The sequence below is a fragment of the Staurois parvus genome, unplaced genomic scaffold, assembly GCF_062004578.1.
Source record: "Staurois parvus isolate SC_StPar_1 unplaced genomic scaffold, SC_StPar_1.0 ptg002113l, whole genome shotgun sequence".
Taxonomy (NCBI): domain Eukaryota; kingdom Metazoa; phylum Chordata; class Amphibia; order Anura; family Ranidae; genus Staurois; species Staurois parvus.
In genome coordinates, this window is record NW_028319909.1 from 3,944,845 (window position 1) to 3,968,744 (window position 23,900).

At 42.2% G+C, this 23,900-nt stretch overlaps 3 protein-coding genes across 3 annotated transcripts; all 3 read right to left on the bottom strand.

Moving 5' to 3' along the window:
• Window positions 1-1,346: 1,346 nt before the first annotated feature.
• Window positions 1,347-2,303, bottom strand: LOC149432744 (free fatty acid receptor 3-like). The gene has a single exon (XM_089665032.1). It carries the CDS (start codon window positions 2,301-2,303, stop codon window positions 1,347-1,349), a length of 957 nt encoding a protein of 318 aa, XP_089521158.1.
• Window positions 2,304-10,049: 7,746 nt separating this feature from the next.
• Window positions 10,050-11,009, bottom strand: LOC149432745 (free fatty acid receptor 3-like). Its single transcript, XM_089664967.1, has one exon. The coding sequence runs from the start codon at window positions 11,007-11,009 to the stop codon at window positions 10,050-10,052; it is 960 nt and encodes a 319-aa protein (XP_089521093.1).
• Window positions 11,010-17,483: 6,474 nt separating this feature from the next.
• On the bottom strand, window positions 17,484-19,736 carry LOC149432746 (free fatty acid receptor 3-like). The gene has a single exon (XM_089665071.1). The coding sequence runs from the start codon at window positions 19,667-19,669 to the stop codon at window positions 18,710-18,712; it is 960 nt and encodes a 319-aa protein (XP_089521197.1). The 5' UTR covers window positions 19,670-19,736; the 3' UTR covers window positions 17,484-18,709.
• Window positions 19,737-23,900: the final 4,164 nt, after the last annotated feature.

The window sequence follows — 23,900 nt, forward strand, 5'->3', positions numbered from 1 at the left end:
TGATATATTGAATATGGCCAAAATTGTAGCATTTCAAATATATGTCAATATATTTGGGAAGAATATTTTTAAAATATATTTCAAATATATTTTTCTTCCATGTGGGTTATGCTATATATTATTAACACATCTCCTCCCCATAAGAAGTCCTGTATGTGGTCCTGCTGGATTACCAGGTGAAAATAGAAAAAAAGGAAATAAAAACTAAATACAAAAGCTAATGCAATCACCGCTATTACAGATAGGCAAACTGCAATATATTACTTTTGGTTTTGGGTTTCATACCGCTTTAATCCCCATGAGGACAAAAATGGGAATATGAGAAAAAACAAAAATGGGAGGCAAGTGCTGGCCGGAAATGGCTCTTAGTTCCATGACACCATCACATTCTGGATGGAATCCACTTTTTATCAATATTTTTATAACAGCCTTTGAAAACAATGAAGAATATGGCATCTAAAAGTTCACGTTTTTGGGTAAAAAAAAATCCAACCATTAGCTTTGCGATAAAAAAAAAACAATGACAGACCACATTAAATACAATACTCAGGAATTTTTTTTTAATATTTTGCTGTGTAGTTGACCATCGCTCAAAACCAAGGACAAACATTTTTAGGAACATATTGGGACCAGGGGTGACTGACCATTAGAGGGCCTGGGGTCAGTAGGGGGCCCCATGAAATGCCCCCGCTACCTTTTATAGGCTTATTTGGGTGTGCTTTGAGTGTGGGCAAGGACAGAGGGGCCCCATGATCCCCTATTGCCCGGTTGCCCCATGAGTTGTCAGCCCGCCCCTGATTGGGACTGCCCCTGCCCCTTGCTATCAAAAACAGCCACCAACTATACATATAATGTGACTATGTGGTCCTAACATGAAATTCTGTTAGCCTCTAGATTAGGGGTGTCCAAACTATGGCCCTTCAGCTGTTGAAGTACTACAAGTTCCATCAAGCCTCTGCCTCTGGGTGTCTTGCCTGTGGATGTCAGAGTCTTGCAAGGCCTCATGGGACTTGCAATTCTTCAACAACTGGAGGGCCATAGTTTGTACACCCCTGCTCTAGATGTTCCATCGTTTTTGTACACCGATTGTTTGTGCTGTACCAATGAGACGTATTTGCCCTTTTTGAGTATAATACTTACTTTTTTACAATAAATTCACTATTTAAAGGTTAATGCACTAGGCCGGTGCGCCCGCTGTTTTTTTTGCAGTGTTCCCAGACCTCCTTAGTCCTGTGAGGGCAGCAAGGCAAGTGCACCCCATGAAGGCCAAGTGTTTGACCAGAGCCCATTAATGCTGTTGGACCCAACGCTCTCCAAGCACAGGAAGATTGAAGTGTCCTACTTCTTTATGGAACTCTGATCGCTTTAGCCTCTCTCTCGCAAGGAGCAATGCACATTTTATAGCAACACTTTCCAAAATGCAACTTTTTCAAAACGTCCACCAGCCCCTCCAAAAAGACTTTCTTAAAGGAAGCAGATGAGAAGTAGAATATGAGAGGATCCAACGCCGCATTGAAGGTACTTAGGAGCAGAGAGTAGACTCTCCACTGTGGACTATCGCCCTGGAAAAACCCTACAACATGCGATAAATTATAGGGCATGAAACAAAGGATGAAATTAATGAGGGTGACCACCACTAGGCAGATGGCTCTTATTTTTCTTCTTCTCTCCAGACGAGGCTGAGACAGGACGATCTTGATGAAGTTGACATAACAGAAGACGGTGATCACAAATGGGATGAAGAAGAGAGACAAACTCATTTCTAGCCTCACCGGGAGTAGAATTTCGAGCTGGGGCGGTGAAAATATACTGTAGCACATTGTATTGTTTTGTTCCGTCATATTATTGGGAATAATGTGCTCCACGATGTATACAATACTGCAGTGAACAGATCCAAAAATCCAGATGAAGAGGCTAGCCAGCATAGAGTAGACCGGTTTCTGAAGAACCTTGTATTGGAATGGAAAGGCAACAGCAAGATACCTCTCCACGCTGATGGCCATGAGGAAGAGAGAGGAGATGTAAATGCTGCTGAAGTACATATACAACGACAAAGGACATAAAACATGCGGCATATTCCACTGCATGCCAGATGCGGCTTCCAACATGCGGAAAGGAAGAAACATCAAAAGAAGCAAATCGGAAATGGTCAAGTTGACCAGCAGGATGTCCACTGGTAGGGCACCTTGCCTAAATTTTTTGATGAGCGTACACAGGGCTGCTATGTTCAGGGGAAGTCCTGTTACAAATGTGAAGATGTAGACGAACAAAAAGAGGGCGCCCGATCCTGGAAAATAGGTCATGATGGTTCACTCGGAACTTAATATTGGGTGGTGTGGAACTTCGCCAAGTTCCTTGTTGATTTGCTTTTGAGCTTGAGGTTTCTTAAGTATGCTAAAAAAAAAGTAAAATAATCAGGTCACAAAGGGCTACAAGAAGTTTTAACCTTTTTGCTGTTAAAATAAAGCAAAGTAGACCTCCGACATTTACCTCTCCTGCTGCCTGCTCCACCAGTCTTTGCAGTTGTGAAATAAAGTCACCCGACGAAGAATCTTTGGAACCACTGTTTGTTGATACATATTGGAATAACGTGAGTCTAATAAACTTGGTCTTTATTATCGTTACTATGTAACCATGTGTATGGCTTATCAACCTATTGCTATACTGCCCGAATAATCAGACTTAGCACACTAACTCCGGGATCAGTGTACATCAAATGTGGATATTACAGTGATAAGACAATATTGAGGTCAGGTTGACTTCACTGTTGGCCATAAACGATCTGTAGGAGGTGATTAATTGACATCTTTATTAATATGCAAATTGAGATACCAAGCAAATTAGTAAATTGAGACAACAGCCTGTCAGGCTTCTTCCTGCCAGGCCTCGGCTTCCTGTCTCCTCCCACTCTTGCGTTGCCTACCCGGGATCCATACTTTTTGCACAGAACATGTTAAACCTCTATAGAACCAACATCCATAGACACAGAGGATCCAGCCGTTCCTGAGGAACCTGTCTTATGTGGTGTCCTCAGTCCACACATCTCCTCCCTACAGTCTCTTGCTGCCCTGTCTGGTCCCACTCTTGCGTTGCCTACCCAGGATCCATACTTTTTGCCCAGAACATGTTAAAACTCTTTAGAACCAACATCTAAAGACACAGAAGATCCATACTTTTTGCCCAGAACATGTTAAAACTCTATAGAACCAACATCTACAGACACAGAAGATCCAGCCATTCCTGAGGAACCTGTCTTATGTGGCATCCTCAGTCCACACGTCTCCTCTCTACAGTCTTTTGCTGCCCTGTCTCCTCCCACTCTTGCGTTGCCTACCCAGGATCCATACTTTTTTCCCAGAACATGTTAAAACTCTATAGAACCAACATCTAAAGACACAGAAGATCCAGCCATTCCTGAGGAACCTGTCTTATGTGGCATCCTCAGTCCACATGTCTCCTCCCTACAGTCTCTTGCTGCCCTTTCTTTCACATTCAAGGGGCTTTTTCGCTCACTAGGGACTTTCAGTGAAGTGACCAAATCTTGTATTTTTTCCATTTTTAATTCTTGACCAAAAAAAAAATATTAATGTTAATATTTCATCTTTTTTCTGTATGTCCTCATTAAGTGGAACAGTCTTCGTGGTAGAGCATTATGACCTGAACTTGTATCAGTATCAAGCATTGCACCAGTTACTGGAAGACTGAGTAGTGGGGAACTGACATGTTCGGAGTTGGGGAATCTTGCAGTTTCTGCTCTCCTTTTACCTATCGGTGAGCGACAAAAAGAAACCAAAGACACGGAATCTCGATTGTTTCCTCAGAGGTACCAACCACAATTATTACATCCAAGGAACCCACCATGTACAAAAGAATTAATTCAACGAACTTCATAGAGCTACCGAACATTAAAGCAAAGGAAAAAGTAAGTAAAACAAGATTTATTTGTCTTGTAAAGAAATGTTTTATTTTGTGAATGAATTAATTCTGGGGCACACAGCAGCGATAGAGAGTAGGACTGTTTTGTTTTTTAAAACCTGTTGATCCCCATTCATGTGTGTACATATATTCCAAATCTGTCAATATAGAGGTTTTATTTGAACTGCTTGCCTATTGAGGTTTTTTAAAATTTTTCACATACATGATAAAGTCAGCATTTATTTTTTGAAAATTACAGGATCCTCCAGTGGCATCATTTACAGGTCCATGTATGGTCAATGATGTCACACCGATCTGGTATCCAAATACCACCCAAAACGTACTCTCTGCTCCTCACAAGACCTCCTACTCTCTAGTTCTCTGGTCTCCTCCTCCCATGCCCATCTCCAGGACTTCTCCAGGGCTTCCCCCATCCTCTGGAACTCCCTACCCCAATCCATCAGACTATCACCTTCTCTCCTCACCTTTAGGCACACCCTGAAAACCCATCTCTTAGGGAAACCTACCCTGCCCTCAGCTAATTACTGATCTCTTCCTCTCTTCCTGCCACTCCACCCCCACAGCTATTTCCTCCTGTACCACTATCCCCTCCCTCCTAGATTGTAAGCTCCAAGGAGCAGAGCCCTCGAACCCCTCATGTATTGTATTGTATTGTTACTGTACTGTCTCGCGTACTGTCTCCCATTATACTGTACAGCGCTGAGCAAACTATTGGCGCTATATAAATCCTGTATAATAATAATAATAAGGGGGCTGGTTCTCCCAGTGATGTCACCAGGTGACCCTGCCCCCTCTGAAACCATTGACCATACACAGCATGAACATGTCCTTGCATGCTCAATGGCATCACCGGGTGACCCCACTCCTTAGTTTATTTCAGCTTTGGGAGGGAGCCAAGCAATGGAGTGGTCGTGTCGGCGGGTGGTGGATTTTCTTTTCATCATGATTGACAATGGATGTGCATCAGGGGGAATTTTTTTTAAATAAAAGACTTGTCAAAAGCTATGTGGTGTTTTGGTTTACACTTGTCATTTGTTTTGGTGAATAAATAGGGGTACTGTGTACCCCATACTCATTCATATAAGGGGAGGCCAGGATCTGGTGGCTTCGTTATGAAAGGGGGCATCCAGATTCCAATAAGTCACACCCCACAACCATTGGACCAGGGCTGTGGGGAAGAGGACTTCAGCTGTCCACAGCAACATGGGGACAGGGTGTGTCAGGAATGGACTTGCCAATGGTGGTGGGACTCACCTGCCTTGTGGGCTGCAGTACCAGGGCTGGCCAGTGGGTGCTCTCAGCAACCAGAAGCTCACTCCTGCAGTCAGCCATCACCTGAGGCTGATTGCAGGAGGTGTATTTAAGGAATGGCCAGACCTGCAGTCAGTGCCTTGGTGTATGTTTCCCATGAGCCCCTGTACCTGCATCCTGTCTGCTTCCTGCCTGATTCCTGATTCTGCTTGATCCTGACCCTGAATGAACTCTGCCTGTCCTGACCTCGGCTATTCCTGACCACTCTCCAGCCTGCTCCTTTGGTACCTTGTCTGCCTGATTGTTCCTGACCCGGCCCATCTGACTACGCTCTGCCTACTCCTTTGTGTCTTGTCTGCCCGATGATTCCTGACCCGGCCCGCCTGACCACTCCACCTCACCAGCCCTGACTGCTCTTGTCTGTGTACATTCCGTTATCAGTTGGAGGTTTGGTTTTGTTATATTGTGCGTTATATTTGTGTATAACCCTTAATAAATTATATTGTTACACCATACTTGAGCCTGCATTTCCCTGTGTCAGTTCACGCATCTCTGGTCTTACCGGGAGCTCTGACAGGGTGCTTTGCCCGGGGGTTCCCTTTGAAGCCCCACATGTTGAGGGTATGTGTCCTGGAATGGTTCAAGGAGGGGTGCTTGCCCATTTTCCCTCCCCTTTTCTGGTATGCCAGGCTGTATGCTTAGATAAGGGTCTGGTATGGATTTTGGGGAGCTCACGCCATTTTTTTTTTATTTTTGGCAGGAGATCCCCCCCACAATCCAAAGCAGACCCAAAGGGCTTGGTGTGAATTGAGGGGGAAAGTGCACACAGTTTTTTTTTTTTGCTTTTATTGTTGGCTATTTTGTTTACATTCTGCTGTCAGAAAGCTAAGTCCCGCTGACAGCAGGGATAAGTCATGGGCATTAGGATCAGGAGCGGACTGACCATTTGGAAACTCGGGCACTGCCCGTGGGCCCGGGGTCAGTAGGGGGCCCTATGATATGCCCCTGGTACTTTTTTCATAGGATTTTTTGGGTGTGGGCAAGCACACAGGGGCCCAGGGGTGGACTGACCATTTGGAAACTCGGGCACTGCCCGAGGGCCCAGGGTCAGTAGGGGGCCCCATGAGATGCCCCTGGTACCTTTTTCATAGGCTTTTTTGAGTTTGGGCAAGGACACAGGGGCCCAATGTTCCCCTATTGCCCGGGGGCCCCATGAGTTGTCAGTCCACCCCTGGTCTGTCATTACTTTCATCGCCATAAAACTTTTTAGTCTTGGACAAGGCAGGAAAGGGTGAGAAACCCTTCCACGGTTCCTTGAATATGTCTCCTTGTTCATGAACTTAAAGATCCTTCTTCAAAGGGGTAGAAGACTGCTGAGGTATTTCATGGGCCATTGGTATAACAAAATAGTTACTTAAAAAAAAAATTAACCCTTCCCTATATAATTTAAGCAAATATGGAGGATGTGCTCATAAATACATTCATTATAGGATGGGCCTCGGTCTAACTCTATGCGTGTAATGGGCAGGGGCGGACTGACCATTCGAGCACTCGGGCACTGCCCGAGGGCCCAGGGTCAGTAGGGGGCCCCATGAGATGCCCCTGGTACCTTTTTATAGGCTTTTTTGGGTGTACTTTGAGTTTGGGCAAGGACACAGGGGCCCCATGATCCCCTATTGCCCGGGGGCCCCATGAGTTGTCAGTCCGCCTCTGATTAGGATACCAACGGATTCCAGATCTTTAACAACCACTATGCCTCAGCTGAACTGTTACTTTTAGACATTTTTTTACCACTTCTAAATGTGTAATTTCCAGCTGCAACTAGAGGTCCAGTCTGTAGTTAAAAAAAAATAAAGTGGGAAAAAAAAACACGTTAAATACTTCAAAATTAAAAAATGGAATATGCATGCCGTATTTACTTTGCCTTTTTTTTTTTGAGAATTGACTGATTTTAAAATAAATACCACGAGTTATTTTAACGCTAATACTCATATTTAACTCTTAGTGATCTGAGCCTCGTGTGACGGACTGTTGGTGACTCACATACAGCGAGTGCCAGTAGGGGGAGCTGGAGAGACAGAAAACCAGAGAGCCAGCTGGAGCGGATAAGACGAAGGTGCGCTGACAGTATACCTGACTTTTTTTTTTTACTGAACATGACTTAAGAAAGTAATATTTATATAATTTAAATAAAAAGAAACACACTAGGCTTTCTTTTGATGTTACCTTCTTTCAAAAATATTTTTTTTTTTGCAATTCATAGACAAAAAAAAACCCAAAACAAAGCAAGTGTTAATTTATTTTTATTATAATTGAAAAGTAAAAATGATATTCTATAATTTGCCTTGTTTAAAATGACACTAAATTTAAGATTCTGGTACAAAACATTTCAAAGCTATTTACAGATAAAATAAAGACAATTTTTCAAATTTTGCTACACAATAAAAATATTAGTAAACATAATGAATAAAAATGAGAAAAAAACAAACAAACTACTAATTAAAAATTAATTGTGATGAGTGAAAAAAAAATCTTAGGAAAATAATAGTTAAGAGGAGAAGGGGAAAAAGCAGTCAATTATAGCTGGCCCGGGTTCGCATGGATGCAATGAGATTTCTATGCGTTTTCTAGTGCGATTTCACGAGTTACGGTGCGATTCGGATGTGATTTTAGACAGTTGTGATTTCTGTACTGTCTAATTTTGTGACATTAGAAATATGTCATTTGAACACCTACTTTATGCTTCTCACTGCTGTTCCCATTCACGTTTATGGGGCTCAAAAACGCACCACATTGCACCAAACATGCACAGGACACTTTAGAAAATCGCATCACATTTGGAACGCATAGGCAAGCATGTTGTCTTCCTTGTCATGCCAATCAGTGCATTCTGAAAGGCATCCAAATGTGAACCAGGGATGAAGCTCATCCCTTGCAGATTAATTAAATTGAATAGATATAAAAATAACAATGATACTTTGTATCTCCCTGTCTTGGCTTCTGAACATTGTTTATAAACACTGTGCCATAAATCTATGTTTTGACAGCAGAAGCTTCTACTTCATCTGTATTTACACAGCAACATCTGATTGTCATTTTGACAATTGACGAAAAGTGTGAGGGGGTAGTAGCAAGGAAATCAAGGCATACTACACGAGGGACACAGACACAAATAAAAAGCTGACAAGAATTCTAACCTTCCTTAAAGCAGGCCATAGATTATGTTGTAGTAGCAATTTTGGCAAACCAGATAACTCCGGACATGGACTTGAGAAATACAAATGATTTATTAAAAAACAGCGCTGTTTTGACTCAACAGATGTCTCGTGCTCTCATCTGCTAAGTAAGTTATAGAAAATTTCTTACAAGCGTATATACCAATGATTACGTCACAAGGCATACATTCCTTTCCTACTTTCTATATACTCAAAAGGCTTCCTAAACTCTACAGAATAACCTAGGACAGCAGCTGCAGATAGGAAATACCAGCTACCAACCGGAACACAGGGAATAAGGGAGGGAGGAAGATAAGGCAACAACCTTGCTTCTACAAACACAGGCTGCTAGAAGTGTGACTTCTTTCCTTCCACCCGTGGGGGAATCCCTCCTGCAGTGCTATTGTGTTCAGCCTTTCCAACCAGCAGAACACAATGGTTACTGCCAGTGGCCATAGCTGCCAGCAGTAATCCAACGTAAAAAATCCAACAGGCTAGTTGTACCCAAGTTAAATCTCGGCCAATCCCTGCAGAACCAGACGAGTTTCGATTCACCTATACTTTTCTATACTAAAAAGAAAACAAACTTTTTTTTCATCTGTTCTCCTCTTCCTCGGTTCACGAGAGCAGCCCCCCCCACCAGGTGCGGACTGACAACTCATGGGGCCCCCAGGCACTAGGGGATCATGGGGTCCCTTTGTCCTTGCCCAAACCCAAAAAAGCTTATGAAAAAGGTACCAGGGGCATCTCATGGGGCCCCCTACTGACCCCGGGCCCTCGGGCAGTGCCTGAGTTTCCAAATGGTCAGTCCACCTCTGGGCCCCTGTGTCCTTGCCCACACCCAAAAAATCCTATGAAAAAAGTACCAGGGGCATCTCATGGGGCCCCCTACTGACCCTGGGCCCTCAGGCAGTGCCCGAGTGCTCGAATGGTCAGTCTGCCCCTGCCCCCCACCCATCACTTAGACGTCCCATTGGGATACCACCAGTACATTTTAATCAAATACATCAATCAGTACCTACCTAAGGCTCCATTGCCATCGATCTTTCTAACAGAGCCCTGGATAGCATGGAAAACCATCAAGAGTCTCCAATCTTCTTTGCTCTGTCTAAGATATAGTTATCATGTTCAGTGTGTTTGTTTGGTTTGGAAGTTCTTTTCCAAAAACAGATGAAAAGGTCTTCTTTGCCATGTTGTATTTTTGCTGTAAAGACTTCCAGGCTTGATAAATTCCCTTAACAACTCTCCGGGACAAGCAAAGGAAGATGAGATGATCCAGAAAATGGGTGGAAGTGTTGGGTAGAGAAATGCCTTTGTGCCATGATACTCTCTCGTGCTTGACGGATTCCATTTTTTGTCCATTTTTTCAAAACGTTGAAAATGTGAAGGAAAATTGAAAGGCCTTCTTGTGCTTGGTATGCATAAACAATCTTAGAAATATTCAAATACAGGCATAACAATATTTGTAGCTAGAGGTAGGAATAATATGCCAGCTAAAATCCCTCATCTTTTGGGTAAAAACAGATCCAACCATGACCAATGGGATACGAAAAACAATTTATGACAGACCACTTTAAATACAATATTCAGAAAAAAAAATCCACATTTTTCTGTGACATCAAAGACAGCTGTTAACTATACAAAGTCCTAAGTTGAAGCTAAGATCGCTTTAGTCTCCCTCTCGCAAGGAGCAATGCAAATTTTATAGCAACATTTTCCACAATGCAACTTTTTTAAAATGTCCACCAGCCCCTCCAAAAAGGCTTTCTTAAAGGAAGCAGAGGAGAAGTAGAATATGAGAGGATCCAACGACGCATTGAAGGTACTCAAGAGAAGAGCGTAGATTCTCCATTGTGGACTATCGCCCTGGGAAAACCCCACAACATGTGATAAATTATAGGGCATGAAACAAAGAATGAAATTAATGAGGGTGACCACCACTAGGCAGATGGCTCTTATTTTTCTCTTCTTCTCCAGACGAGGTTGGGACAGAATGATCTTGATGAAGTTGGAATAGCAGAAGACAGTGATCAGAAATGGGAAGAAATACAAAATTAAACTAACTTCAAGTCTCACCGGGAGTAGAACTTTGAGCTGGTCTGGTGAAAATGATGTGTAACACATCGTATTGTTGTGTTCCGTCATATTGCTGGGAATAATGTGCTCCACAATATATACAATACTGCAGTGAACAGATCCAAAGATCCAGATGAAGAGGCTAGTCAGCACAGAGTAGATTGGTTTCTGGATAAGCTTGTATTTGATAGGAAAGGCAACAGCAAGATACCTCTCCACGCTGATGGCCATGAGGAAGAGAGAGGTGATGTAAATGCTGTTGAAGTACATATAAGCCGACAAAGGACATAAAACATACGGCATATTCCATTGCATGCCAGATGCTGCTTCGGACATGCGGAAAGGAAGAAACGTCAAAAGAAGCAAATCGGAAATGGTCAAGTTGACCAGCAGGATGTCCACTGGAAGGACACCTTGCCTAAATTTTTTGATGATCGTACACAGGGCAATTAAGTTCAGGGGAAGACCTGTTACAAATGTGGAGATGTAGACAAACAAAAAGAGGGCGTCCGATCCTGGAAAATAGGACATGATGGTTCACTCGGAACTTAATATTGGTGGTGTGGAACTTTGCCAAGTTCCTTGTTGATCTGTTTCTGAGCTTGAGGGTTCTTAAGTATTCTGAAAAATATATGAAAAACAATCAGGTCACTGATAAGATCTACAGTTAGTTTGAAGGGGTTTTTTTTGTTCTGCACCTTTTGTTCTTGAACCTAATACCTAAAATAAAGCAGCCACTGCAAAGGAGACCTTAGATCTTAGGTTCCTTTGGAGGTTGCTAAGGGTTTCTTGAGCATTGAGCAATTTCTTCCTCTCAGGTAAGTTCCCACTGACACCATTGATCTTTTTAGCTATCTGTAAGGGGGTAATTCTTCCCAATGAACACAAGTGTAAGAAGCATTCTTCCCTAAAATAAAACTGCCACTGTAAAGTAGACCTTAGATCCTGATCTAAGGTCTACTTTGCAGTGCCAGCTTTATTTTAGGTATTAGGTTCAAGAACAAAAGGTGCAGAACAAAAAAAATCACCCTGATTCCTAGGGTTCCTTTGGAGGTTGCTAGGGGTTTCTTGAGCATTGAGCAATTTCCCACTGACACCATTGATCTCTTTAGCTATCTGTAAGGGGGTAATTCTTTCCAATGAACACAAGTGTAAGAAGCATTCTTCGCACCGACCATCACACTAATGTAATTGTAGAGTTAGTCATTTTAGCAGAGGTTCCCTTAGACTGGAAAGTTTTTTCAAAGGTTCCTCTGTGTTGAAAAGTCCTCTGTGTTGTGTTCCTCTGGTTCTCTTCTGTGTTGAAAAGTTTGAGCAAGGCTGCCTTAGGTACTCACCTCTCCTACTGCCTGCTCCACCGACCTTTGCAGTAATGAGAAGAAATCTCCTGAAGAAGATTCTTCAGACGTCACCACTTGTTGATAGTAATATTTATACTTGTTAACATATATTGGAATACTATGTATCTATGTAACCATGTTTCTGCTTATTAAAGCTATTGCTATACTGCCCTAATTTTAGACTTAGCACACTCATACTGGGAACAATGTACAATAAAATGTGGATGTTAAAACGATAAGACAGTATTGCGATCACGTGACTGTTGGTCATAAATGATCTGTACAAGGTGATAAATTGAAATCTTTGTTAAAAAGTAAATTGAAATACCATGATAGCATCCTGCTGGACTTTCCTTCTGCCAGGCCACGGCTTCCTGTCTCCTTCGGCTCTTGCGTTGCCTACCTGGGAATCCCAGTTCTAACCTACACTTTCTACTAGGACATAATAAAGCATTGAGCTGTCCAAACAAAGGCCAACTATGGAATGGGAATCCCTAGACACAGTTGTAGGATGCAACCATTTCCAAAGCACCTCATATGTGGCTTCCACACAATTCTCCTCCCAACAGCTTCTCATTGCTTCACCCTTCACATTCAAGGTGATCTTTTGCTCCCCAGGGAGACTTTTAATACGTTACCTGGACTTATCATTTTTAATTTTACCTTTACTGGTAGCAGTTTTCCAAAACCTTTCCAATTCAGGTTGCCATCCACAAATACAGTATTACTTCAAAAGAAGCCACCATGTACAAAACTACCAGTAAGGGAAATTTTTGCCAAATTTATACAACTTTCAACCATTTGTAAATACTGCTAATATAAATGAATACAGTTCAAGTTGTAGAAAATTGCAAAACAAATTTCCTCTTTGATATATTTATAGTCCTTTTGTACATGGTGGGCTCTTTTGATATTTCAATTGGTAAGGAAGGCTAGGCCTGCTGCCAGGCCGCGACTACCTGTCTCCTTCAGCTCTTGCGTTGCCTACCTGGGAATCCCAGTCCTAACCTACACTTTCTACTAGGACATAATAAAGCATTGGGCTGTCCCAACAAAGGCCAACTATGGAATGGAAATCCCTGGACACAGTTGTAGGATGCAACCATTTTCAAAGCACCTCATATGTGGCTTCCACACGATTCTCCTCCCTACATCTTCTCACTGCTTCAAGGTGATCTTTTGCTCCCCAGGGAGACTTTTAATACATTACCTGGACTTATCATTTTTAATTTTACCTTTACTGGTAGCAGTTTTCCAAAACCTTTCCAATTCAGGTTGCCATCCACAAATACAGTATTACTTCAAAATAAGCCACCCTGTACAAAACTACCAGTAAGGGAAATTGTTTGCCAAATTTATACAACTTTCAAACCATTTGTAAATACTGCTAATATAAATGAAAATGATTCAAGTTGTAGAAAATTGCAAAACAAATTTCCTCTTTGATATATTTATAGTCCTTTTGTACATGGTGGGCTCTTTGGACATTTCCATTGGTAAGGAAGGCAAGGCCTGCTGCCAGGCAGCGGCTTCATGTCTCCTTTGGCTCTTGCGTTGCCTACCTGGGAATCCCAGTCCTAACCTACACTTTCTACTAGGACATAATAAAGCATTGGGCTGTCCCAACAAAGGACAACTATGGAATGGAAATCCCTAGACACAGATGTAGGATGCAGCTGTTTCCAAGGCACCTTGTATGTGGCTTCCACACGATTCTCCTCCTTCTCACTGCTTCACCCTTCACATTCAAGGTGATCTTTTGCTCCCCAGGGATACTTTTAATACTTTACCTGGACTTGTAATTTTAATTTTACCTTTACTGGTAGCAGTTTTCCAAAACCTTTCCAATTCCGATTGCCATCCACAAATTCAGTATTACTTCAAAATAAGCCACCAACAAAATTACCAATAAGGGAAATTATTTGCCAAATTTATGCAACTTTCAAACCATTTGTAAATACTGTTAATATGAATGAAAACGGTTCAAGTTGTAGAAAATTGCAAAACAAATTTGCTCTTTGGTATAGTTATAGTTCTTTTGTACATGGTGGGCTCTTTGGACATTTCTATTGGTAAGGAAGGCAAAGGTTGCATTTTTTTTTTTTCCGAAGACAGGCATTGTTGTCCTCTGCAAGGATGGGAAGATCAACAATTGTTTCAACAAGCTGCACAGAAATATGTCAAAGCAAAGGAAAAAGTAAGTCAAAAACATTGTTTCTTCTGTAAAAGAAATGTTTTAATTTGTTTTGCCTTTTCTTTTCTAATATATGAATTATGACACAGCAGAGGGTGACATAGTAAGAATGTGATTGAAAACCTGTTGATCCCCGTTTGTGTGTGTATGTATACTCCAAATGTGTGGATATACTGTGGGCAGTGCCAGGACAAGGTCATCTAGCACCCAAGGCTAAGATGCCAAATGGCATCCCCCCCCCCCATCCGAATCCTATGAGCATTACCTGTCAACAGAAATCCCCTCCAAAAAAATTTGGAGCACTAATCTTTACACTTGCCATTTAAGCATACATTTCCAAAATTCTCCCCCTCAAAACATTCTCCCTCTTCCAGTGCAAATCCCATCTACCAGCACAAATCCTCTCCCTCCCCAAAATCCCCTCTCCTAGCTCAAGTCCTCCAGCCTTAAAAATTTCCCCTCTCAGCATAATCCTCTCCCCCCTCCAAATCCCCCTCCCCCAGTACAAGTCCCCCCAAATCCCCTCTCCTAGCACAAATTCTCTACTCCTCAAATTTCCCCTCTGAGCATAAACCCTCTCCCCCGTCCAAATCCCCCTACCCCAGCACAAATCCCCTCTCCTAGCACAAATCATCTCCCCCTCCAAATCCCCCTAAAAATCTCCCTCCCCAGCACAAATACCCCCAAATCCTCTCTCCTAGAACAAATCCTCCAGGTGTCAAATTTCCCCACTGAGCATAAATTCTCCCCCCTCCAAATGCCCCTCCCCCAGCACAAATACCCCCAAATCCTCTCTCCAAGAACAAATCTTCCACCCCTCAAATTTCCCCTCGGAGCATAAATCCTCTTCCCCCTCCAAATCCCCTTCCCCCAGCACAAATCCCCCCAAATCCCCTCTCCTAGCACAAATTCTTCACCACCTCAAATATTCCCTCTGAGCATACATCCTCTTCCCCCTCCAAATCCCTCTCTCCAAGCACAAATCCCCCCAAATCCTCTCTCCTAGCACAAATCCTCTACCTCTCAAATTTCTCCTCTGAGCATAATCCTCTCCCCCCTCAAAATCTCCCTCCCCCAGCACAAATCCCCAGCACAAATCCCAGCAAATCCCCTCTCCTAGCACAAATCATCTCCCCCCTCCAAATCCCCCTACAAATCTCCCTCCCCAGCACAAATACCCCCAAATCCTCTCTCCTAGAACAACTCCTCCACCCCTCAAATTTCCCCTCTCAGCATAAATCCTCTTCCCCCTCCATCAGCACAAATACCCCCAAATCCTCCCTCCTAGAACAAATCCTCTACCTCTCAAATTTCCCTCTGAGCATAAATCCTCTCCCCCTCCAAATCCCCCTCCCCCAGCACAAATCCCCTTACATGCCCTCTCCTAGCAGAAATCCTCTACCCCTCAAATTTCTCCTCTGAGCACAATCCTATCCCCCCTCCAAATCCCCCTCCCCCAGCACAAGTCCCCCCAAATCCCCTCTCCTAGCGCTAATTACCCACCCCCCCTTCAAATTTCCCCTCCCAGTACAAATCTTCAAAATCATCCCTTCTAGCACAGCCCCCCCCCCCCATACCCCTTCCTAACACAAATCCACCCTCCTAGTATAAATCCCCCCTCCAAATCACCCCTTCTTTCACAACCCCCCCAAATTCCCAATACGCCTAGGACAGCCACCCCCACTGCCCACCTCTTGTCCTGGCCCTGACTTTGGGGGTGAATTCCTAAAACTGGAGCACTCAATTTCTGGTGCAGCTGTGCATGGGAGCCAATCAGCTTTTAACTTCAGCTGGTTCAGTTAAGCTTTGACAATAAAACCTGGAAGCTGATTGGTTTCTGTTCAGAGCTGCACCAGATTTTGCACCATGCATGTCGGAAACACGCGAAATTGTGCGCTTTCCTGACATGCACAGAAACGCGCTGCTCTTTAGCAGATGTGCAATTTGGTGCTGTGCAATTTTACAAAAGGGTCGGGGATTTTTCCCCCTGCATTTCTCAGGGAAAGAAGTCCCCAGGGACAGCCAATGTTAATGTGCCAGGAGCATGCTTACTGTGTGTTCCCAGGACAAAGACTGAGCTGTCAAAGACTGGGCTAATATTCAGTAGCAGGCAGGACCAGCTTCAGATCATGTGATCACTGTCACAATGGTCACATGATCAAAAGCCGATCCCGCCTGCTACCGATCTTTGATCTGGACCGGAGCTGTTTTTGTCTGCTTAGTCTTTTTCTTGGGAGCCCGCAGTGAGCACGCTCCCAGCACATAAACATTGGCAGCCCAGTGACGCATATGTGCAATATGACACAGATAAAGCCATCACACATATGTGTTAAGGGGTCATAAAGAGTTTAAGATAACAAAATAATCTCTTAGATTGTAAGCTCCAAGGATCAGGTCCCTCTAACCCTCTTGTATTGAACTGTATTGTTGCTGTATTGTCTCCAGTTATATTGTAAAGCGCTGAGCAAACTGTTGGCACCATAAATCCTGTATAATAATAATAATAATATATAAATCCTGTATAATAATAATATATAAATCCTGTATAATAATAATAATATATAAATCCTGTCAAATAATAATAATTATAATAATAATAATATATAAATCCTGTATAATAATAATATATAAATCCTGTATAATAATAATAATATATAAATCCTGTATAATAATAATATATAAATCCTGTATAATAATAATAATAATAATAATAATAATAATATATAAATCCTGTATAATAATAATATATAAATCCTGTATAATAATAATAATATATAAATCCTGTATAATAATAATAATAATAATAATATATAAATCCTGTATAATAATAATATATAAATCCTGTATAATAATAATAATAATAATAATAATAATAATAATATATAAATCCTGTATAATAATAATATATAAATCCTGTATAATAATAATAATAATATATAAATCCTGTATAATAATAATATATAAATCCTGTATAGTAATAATAATAATATATAAATCCTGTATAATAATAATAATAATAAAAATAATATATAAATCCTGTATAATTTTAATAATACATATTTTTAATTTGTTTTAAACAAACCAGGCTTTTGTTGGGAGTATTATCATGCAAAAATGATTTTATTTTTTATGCAATCCATAGACAAAAAAGTAACAACAAAATAAAAAAGCAAATTATCCCACTTTGATTGGTGTTCATTTATTGTTAATATAGATAAAAAAGTATACATTTTATTCTATAATTTTTCCTGTTTAAAATGACAATAAACATGATGATTCTGGTACAAAGCATGGCAAAGTTATTTACAAACTAAATAAAGGCATTTTTGTTCCAATTTTTTAATATGAATAATAATATTTGAAAAAAAAATCTCAGAAATATAGAAAATTATAGAAATAGTTAAGGGGAAAAAAAATATGGAAAACTATATCTATATCTATATCTATATTTATCTGTGTACTTTATTGGTGATTTTTTTTGTATGCCTGAAATTTTATTAATTTTATTAAGGATGTAACAATAAAAACATAGAGTTGTGACTGATATTCATGGTTCTTTTTTTGGATCCTTGTTTAGGATGGTACCTCTGAAAAAGTGACTAATTACTTATTTGAATTTCACTTCTCTCTCATGTATGTTCTATTCTTTTAGGTACAATCAAATCCAACCATTACCATAGGGATGAATTTTGTTTTAACTTTAAATAGCATCAGCATCCAAAACCAACATCTTTTGGGGGTGTATTTGGGACTGTTCCTGGTGTCAAAGACAGCTAACAACTATATATATATATATATATATATATATATATATAGCAGTGGTCTTCAAACTGTAGCCTGGGGGCTAGATGCGACCCTTTGCTTGCCTTTGTCCAGCCCCTGGGACACTTTTCCTCCTACAGACACTGGCAATGGGGCGCAATTCCTGTTATTGACAGCAACAGCAGAGCACTATTCCTCCCACTGACACCGATGATGGGGCATTATTCCTCCCACTGACACCGATGATGGGGCATTATTCCTCCCACTGACACCAATGATGGGGCACTATTCCTCCCACTGACACCAATGATGGGGCACTATTCCTCCCACTGACACCAATGATGGGGCACTATTCCTCCCAGTGATACCAATGATAGGGAACTATTCCTCCCACTGATACCAATGATTGGACACTATTCCTCCCACTGATACCAATGATGGGGCACTATTCCTCCCACTGACACCAACGATGGGGAACTATTCCTCCCACTGACACCAATGATGAGGCACTATTCCACCAACTGGCCTCTACGATGAGGCATTATTCTTCCTACTTAGTCCAACGATGGGACACTATTCCTCCCACTGACACTAATGATGGGACACTATTCCTCCCACTGACACTAATGATGGGACACTATTCCTCCCACTGACACTAATGATGGGGCACTATTCCTCCCACTGATACCAATGATGGGGCACTATTCATCCCACTGACAAAAATGATGGAGCATTATTCTTCCCAGTTAGTCCAACGATGGGACACTATTCCTCCCCTTCATGCCAAAGAGGCGATGTTTACTCCCACTGACGTCAGGACAATTTCTTATCCCAATGGCCACAGTCCGGCCCCCCCTAAAGTCTGAAGGACAGTAAACCATCCCTTTGTTTAGAAAGTTTAAAGACCCCTGATATATAGTATGTAGTTCTGTATTCTATGATGAAAAATGTATCTTTTTATTCTCTCTATCACAAGGTGCAATACAAATTTTAAAGCCCCATTTTCCCAAATGCAACATTTTTAAAATGTCCACCAGTTCCTCCAAAAAGACTTTCTTAAAGGAAGCAGATGAGAAGTAGAATATGATGGGATCCAATGATGCGTTGAAGGTGCTTAATAGCAGAGCGTAGACTCTCCACTGTGGACTATCGCCCTGGAAAAACCCCACAACATGTGATAAATTATAGGGCATGAAACAAAGAATGAAATTAATGAGGGTGACCACCACTAGGCAGATGGCTCTCATTTTTCTTCTTTTCTCCAAGCGAGGCTGAGACAGGACGATCTTGATGAAATTGGCATAACAGAAGACGGTGATCAAAAATGGGATGAGGAACAGGAGCAAACTCATTTCTAGCCTGACCGGGAGTAGAATCTTGAGCTGGCGTGGAGAAAACGTACTGTAGCACGTCATATTGTTGTGTTCCGTCATATTATTGGGAAGAACATGCTCCACGATGTATACAATACTGCAGTGAACAGATCCAATGAACCAGATGAAGAGGCTAGTCAGCACAGAGTAGATTGGTTTCCGGAGAAGCGCGTATTTGATAGGAAAGGCAACAGCAAGATACCTCTCCACGCTGATGGCCATGAGGAAGAGAGAGGTGATGTAAATGCTGCTGAAATACATAAACGATGACAAAGGACATAACACATACGGCATATTCCACTGCATGCCAGATGCGGCTTCCAACATGCGGAAAGGAAGAAACATCAAAAGAAGCAAATCGGAAATGGTCAAGTTGACCAACAGGATGTCCACTGGTAGGACACCTTGCCTAAATTTTTTGATGAGCGTACACAGGGCTGCTATGTTCAGGGGAAGTCCTGTTACAAATGTGAAGATGTAGACGAACAAAAAGAGGGCGTCCGATCCTGGAAAATAGGACATGATGGTTCACTCGGAACTTAATATTGGGGAGGATGAATTTAGTCAATTCCTCTGTTGATTTGTTTTGGTCCTTGAAACTTCTGAAGCATACTGAAAAAAAAAAACAGGTCACTGATAAGAGCTGCAATTACTTTTTTTGTACCTTTCTATGTGTAAAACTAGTACCAAAAATAAAGCTGTCACCGCCATGTAGAACATGAACACTTACCTCTCCTGCTATGGACACTTACCTCTCCTGCTATGGACACTTACCTCTCCTGCTATGGACACTTACCTCTCCTGCTCCACCCATCTGTGCAGTAGTAAGGCCTCGTTTATATTGACGTTTCAGTTGGGTCCGTTTGAGCATTTTACAGGTTGACCAAATCAGGACCTCCATTCTCCTCTATGGAGCGGCGGGTGTAGGTGGACATGTGTCCGTTTTAGGGTTGCTAACCGTCAGTAAATTTACAGACACTTTCTGAAAATCAGTGATTTCTACAATTGTATGTACATATCAGGGGCTGATAATTTGTCACACTGTGGTGACTTTTGTAAGTGTAAACTTGAGAAGCATTGCTGGGCTGCGTCCTATCCTAACATACACTGTAGATGAGAAGCTGATCCATACATTTGTGTTCTCCCGACCAGGGGCGGACTGACCATTTGGAAACTCGGGCACTGCCCGAGGGCCCGGGGTCAGTAGGGGGCCCCATGAGATGCCCCTGGTACCTTTTATATAGGCTTTTTTGAGTTTGGGCAAGGACACAGGGGCCCCATGATCCCCTATTGCCCGGGGGCCCCATGAATTGTCAGTTTGCCCCTGGTGTATACCAGTCAATTTACTTGTTATGGGTATTGTCAGTGTTTCCATATTGTGTTTATACTGTTTAAATATTGATTGTCTTTTAATGTCATTTTTCAGGTTGTCGGTAAAAAATGTGCTCCCCCATTTGGGGACACTGGACCATTTACACCCTCCTACATCCAATCCGATCTGTTCTGCCAAAGAGAGACGGATGGGGATCTGTTTCCCTTCTGCCCAGAGAGTCAGATGGAAGTTGGGTGTTCCCGTCTGCCCTATAGCAGAAATACTGCTACAGGGTGGCATGGATGCACAAAATCACGTATATATACATGGGTGCACAAAATCACGTATATATACATGGGTGCACAAAATCACGTATATACACATGGGTGCACAAAATCACGTATATATACATGGGTGCACAAAATCACGTATATATACATGGGTGCACAAAATCACGTATATACACATGGGTGCACAAAATCACGTATATACACATGGGTGCACAAAATCACGTATATACACATGGGTGCACAAAATCACGTATATACACATGGGTGCACAAAATCACGTATATATACATGGGTGCACAAAATCACGTATATACACATGGGTGCACAAAATCAGGTATATATATATACATGGGTGCGCAAAATCATGCATACATGGGTTCACAAAATCACGTATATATATGGGTGCACAAAATTATATATATATATATACATAGGTGCACAAAATCACATATACATACGTGATTTTGCATCTCCAGGTAGGGGGCACACGTGAGCCATTCGCAGCCATGGCTATCAATCACCGGGTCCAGGCCGGTAATTACTTGTAGTACTGTACAGTACTGCTTGGACCTTGAAGAAGGGGACACTCCCCGAAAGCTTGTCCTCAAAATTGTATGTTAGTGCAAATAAAAAAAGTATCACGGACAGTACTCTATTGTTTCTGTCGCAAATGCACTAATACGGCTACAATCACCTCAACCAAATTTCACCAAAATTTAGGGAAAAGAAAATCTCTCATCCCTAGTACTGGGTAGTTTCTCACCTTTAGCTGGCAACTATGCACTTTGTGGTAAATATTTCTGCTTTTTCACTGGTGTTTTATTTTGCTTCTTCCGGATCAAAAGCCATAATATAAATTGGAAAAGCTTCAACCTAATAAACTTTGGTCTTTATCATCATTGCTATGTATCTACTCTATGTAACCATGTATGTAGACTTAGCACGATAATACCGAGCCCATTGTAAATGTGGATGTTACAATGATAAGACAGCCATGTGGTCATGTGAGGGTTATAAATGATCGGTACAAGGTGATAATTTCAAATCTTAATTAACGGGTGAAATAAGATAGCGTGGCAATGGCGGGGCCACGTGGGACGGCAGACCAAGCCAACAGCTGTGGGAGTGGAATAACTTCTTCTTGCTATAACTTGTCAAGTCTAACCATAAGCTGAGACTAGATTTTATTTAAAGTGAAACTCAACTGTATCTGAACTCCACAAATTGAAAACTCTATTAATTAATTTTTAATATTCGGAGCAAACTCCCCCATCCATCTGTAACGGAACCGGAACCCAGACACAGCTTCCCCTGTCCGAACACCTTCCACGGACCACACCCTTGAAATCCCTCAGGAAAAAGACAGCACCCAGCTCTTCTTAATACAGAAAGCCAAATCAACTTTATTTTACACAAACAACATGTTTTATACAGAGGGTGGGGAAAGACAACCAGGAACAGGAAATACATCATCACCCCTCCCCATCCCACCAAGACACAGAACAATGGGATGAAGGACATTGACCAACCCCTACACCAATACACAAATAGTACATCCCATAATAGTTGGCTGGCCAGCAAGGCACAGCACAATGAGGGGTAGCACATGGCACACAGACAATGGACAGCCATGTGGCCTAGACAAAGGACAACACACAAATGCACAATACTGGGACATTCACATGTACACCCTGTACCCTTAAACAGGCACAGGGTGGGTTAAACATAATGATTTGGGGAGATGATACAGAGGCCCCCCCACCCCCAAAAGTCACTCCTGTCACACCATCCATGTCTCCATGCTTTATGTTGTCGAGAAATCACTTTGAAAAAAAATCCCCTAGCATTTCTAGCTGTGGCCATCTTTCGTAAGGGCAGACGGTTCATATAGCATTTACTTCCTAGAATCCATCTGCCCTTAGCTCAAGCTTGCAGATAGGATGGTGTACTTAGCTGTAAACATGGGCGGACTGACAACTCATGGGGCCCCTGGGCAATAGGGGATCATGGGGCCCCTGTGTCCTTGCCCAAACTCAAAAAAGCCTATGAAAAAGGTACCAGGGGCATCTCATGGGGCCCCCTACTGACCCCGGGCCCTCGGGCAGTGCCCGAGTTTCCAAATGGTCAGTTCACACCTGGCTGTAAAAAATGCCCATGATGGCTAAAGGGATGTATGACATCATTTTGACCTTGGCCAGAAACCAGGAGGCAATTGAAGAAATAAAAAAAAAAAAGTTTAAAATGGGGAAAATTTAATATACTGTACCTACTTACTAGTGTCGGGCTTGATGTTTGAGTCGAACGTAAGTTCAACTCAAACATTTTCTGTTTGTGTGTTTGATGAACACACGAATGGTAAGGGCGTTTGGTGGGCTGTTCACCCACCACACCCCACAATCTGCGTTCTGACAGTGCATTGTGATTGGCCAAAGCAATGCACCTGACCATGGGTCAAGTGCAATGCTTTGGCCAATCACAGCACATGATGACTTCACAAGGAGGTGGGGTCACCAGGTTGATGTCACCGGGTGCCCCCGTTCCTTAGATATTAGCTGTCATACTTTCTCAAGCTTTTCAGACCAGAGGAACCCTTGAAAAAACTTTCTGGTCTTAAGGAACCCCTGCTAAAAATCTACAACTCATGATACATTAGTGTGATGGTCAGGTGCAATGCTTTGGCCAATCACAGCACATGATGACTTCACAAGGAGGTGGGGTCACCAGGTTGATGTCACCGGGTGCCCCCATCCCTTAGATATTAGCTGTCAGACTTTCTAAACCTTTTCAGACCAGAGGAACCCTTGAAAAAACTTTCTGGTCTTAAGGAACCCTGCTAAAAACTACTATATCTACAACTCATGATACATTAGTGTGATGGTCAGGTGCAATGCTTTGGCCAATCACAGCACATGATGACTTCACAAGGGGGCGGGGTCACCCGGTTGATGTCACTGGGTGCCCCCGCCCCTTAGATATTAGCTGTCAGACTTTCTAAACCTTTTCAGACCAGAGGAACCCTTGAAAAAACTTTCTGGTCTTAAGGAACCCCTGCTAAAAATCTACAACTCATGATACATTAGTGTGATGGTCAGGTGCAATGCTTTGGCCAATCACAGCACATGATGACTTCAGAAGGATGTGGGGTCACCCG

What these genes read in the sequence shown, in the direction of transcription:
- LOC149432744 (XM_089665032.1), bottom strand. Translation starts at nt 2,303, where the DNA reads ATGACCTATTTTCCAGGATCGGGCGCCCTCTTTTTGTTCGTCTACATC.
- LOC149432745 (XM_089664967.1), bottom strand. Translation starts at nt 11,009, where the DNA reads ATGTCCTATTTTCCAGGATCGGACGCCCTCTTTTTGTTTGTCTACATC.
- LOC149432746 (XM_089665071.1), bottom strand. Translation starts at nt 19,669, where the DNA reads ATGTCCTATTTTCCAGGATCGGACGCCCTCTTTTTGTTCGTCTACATC.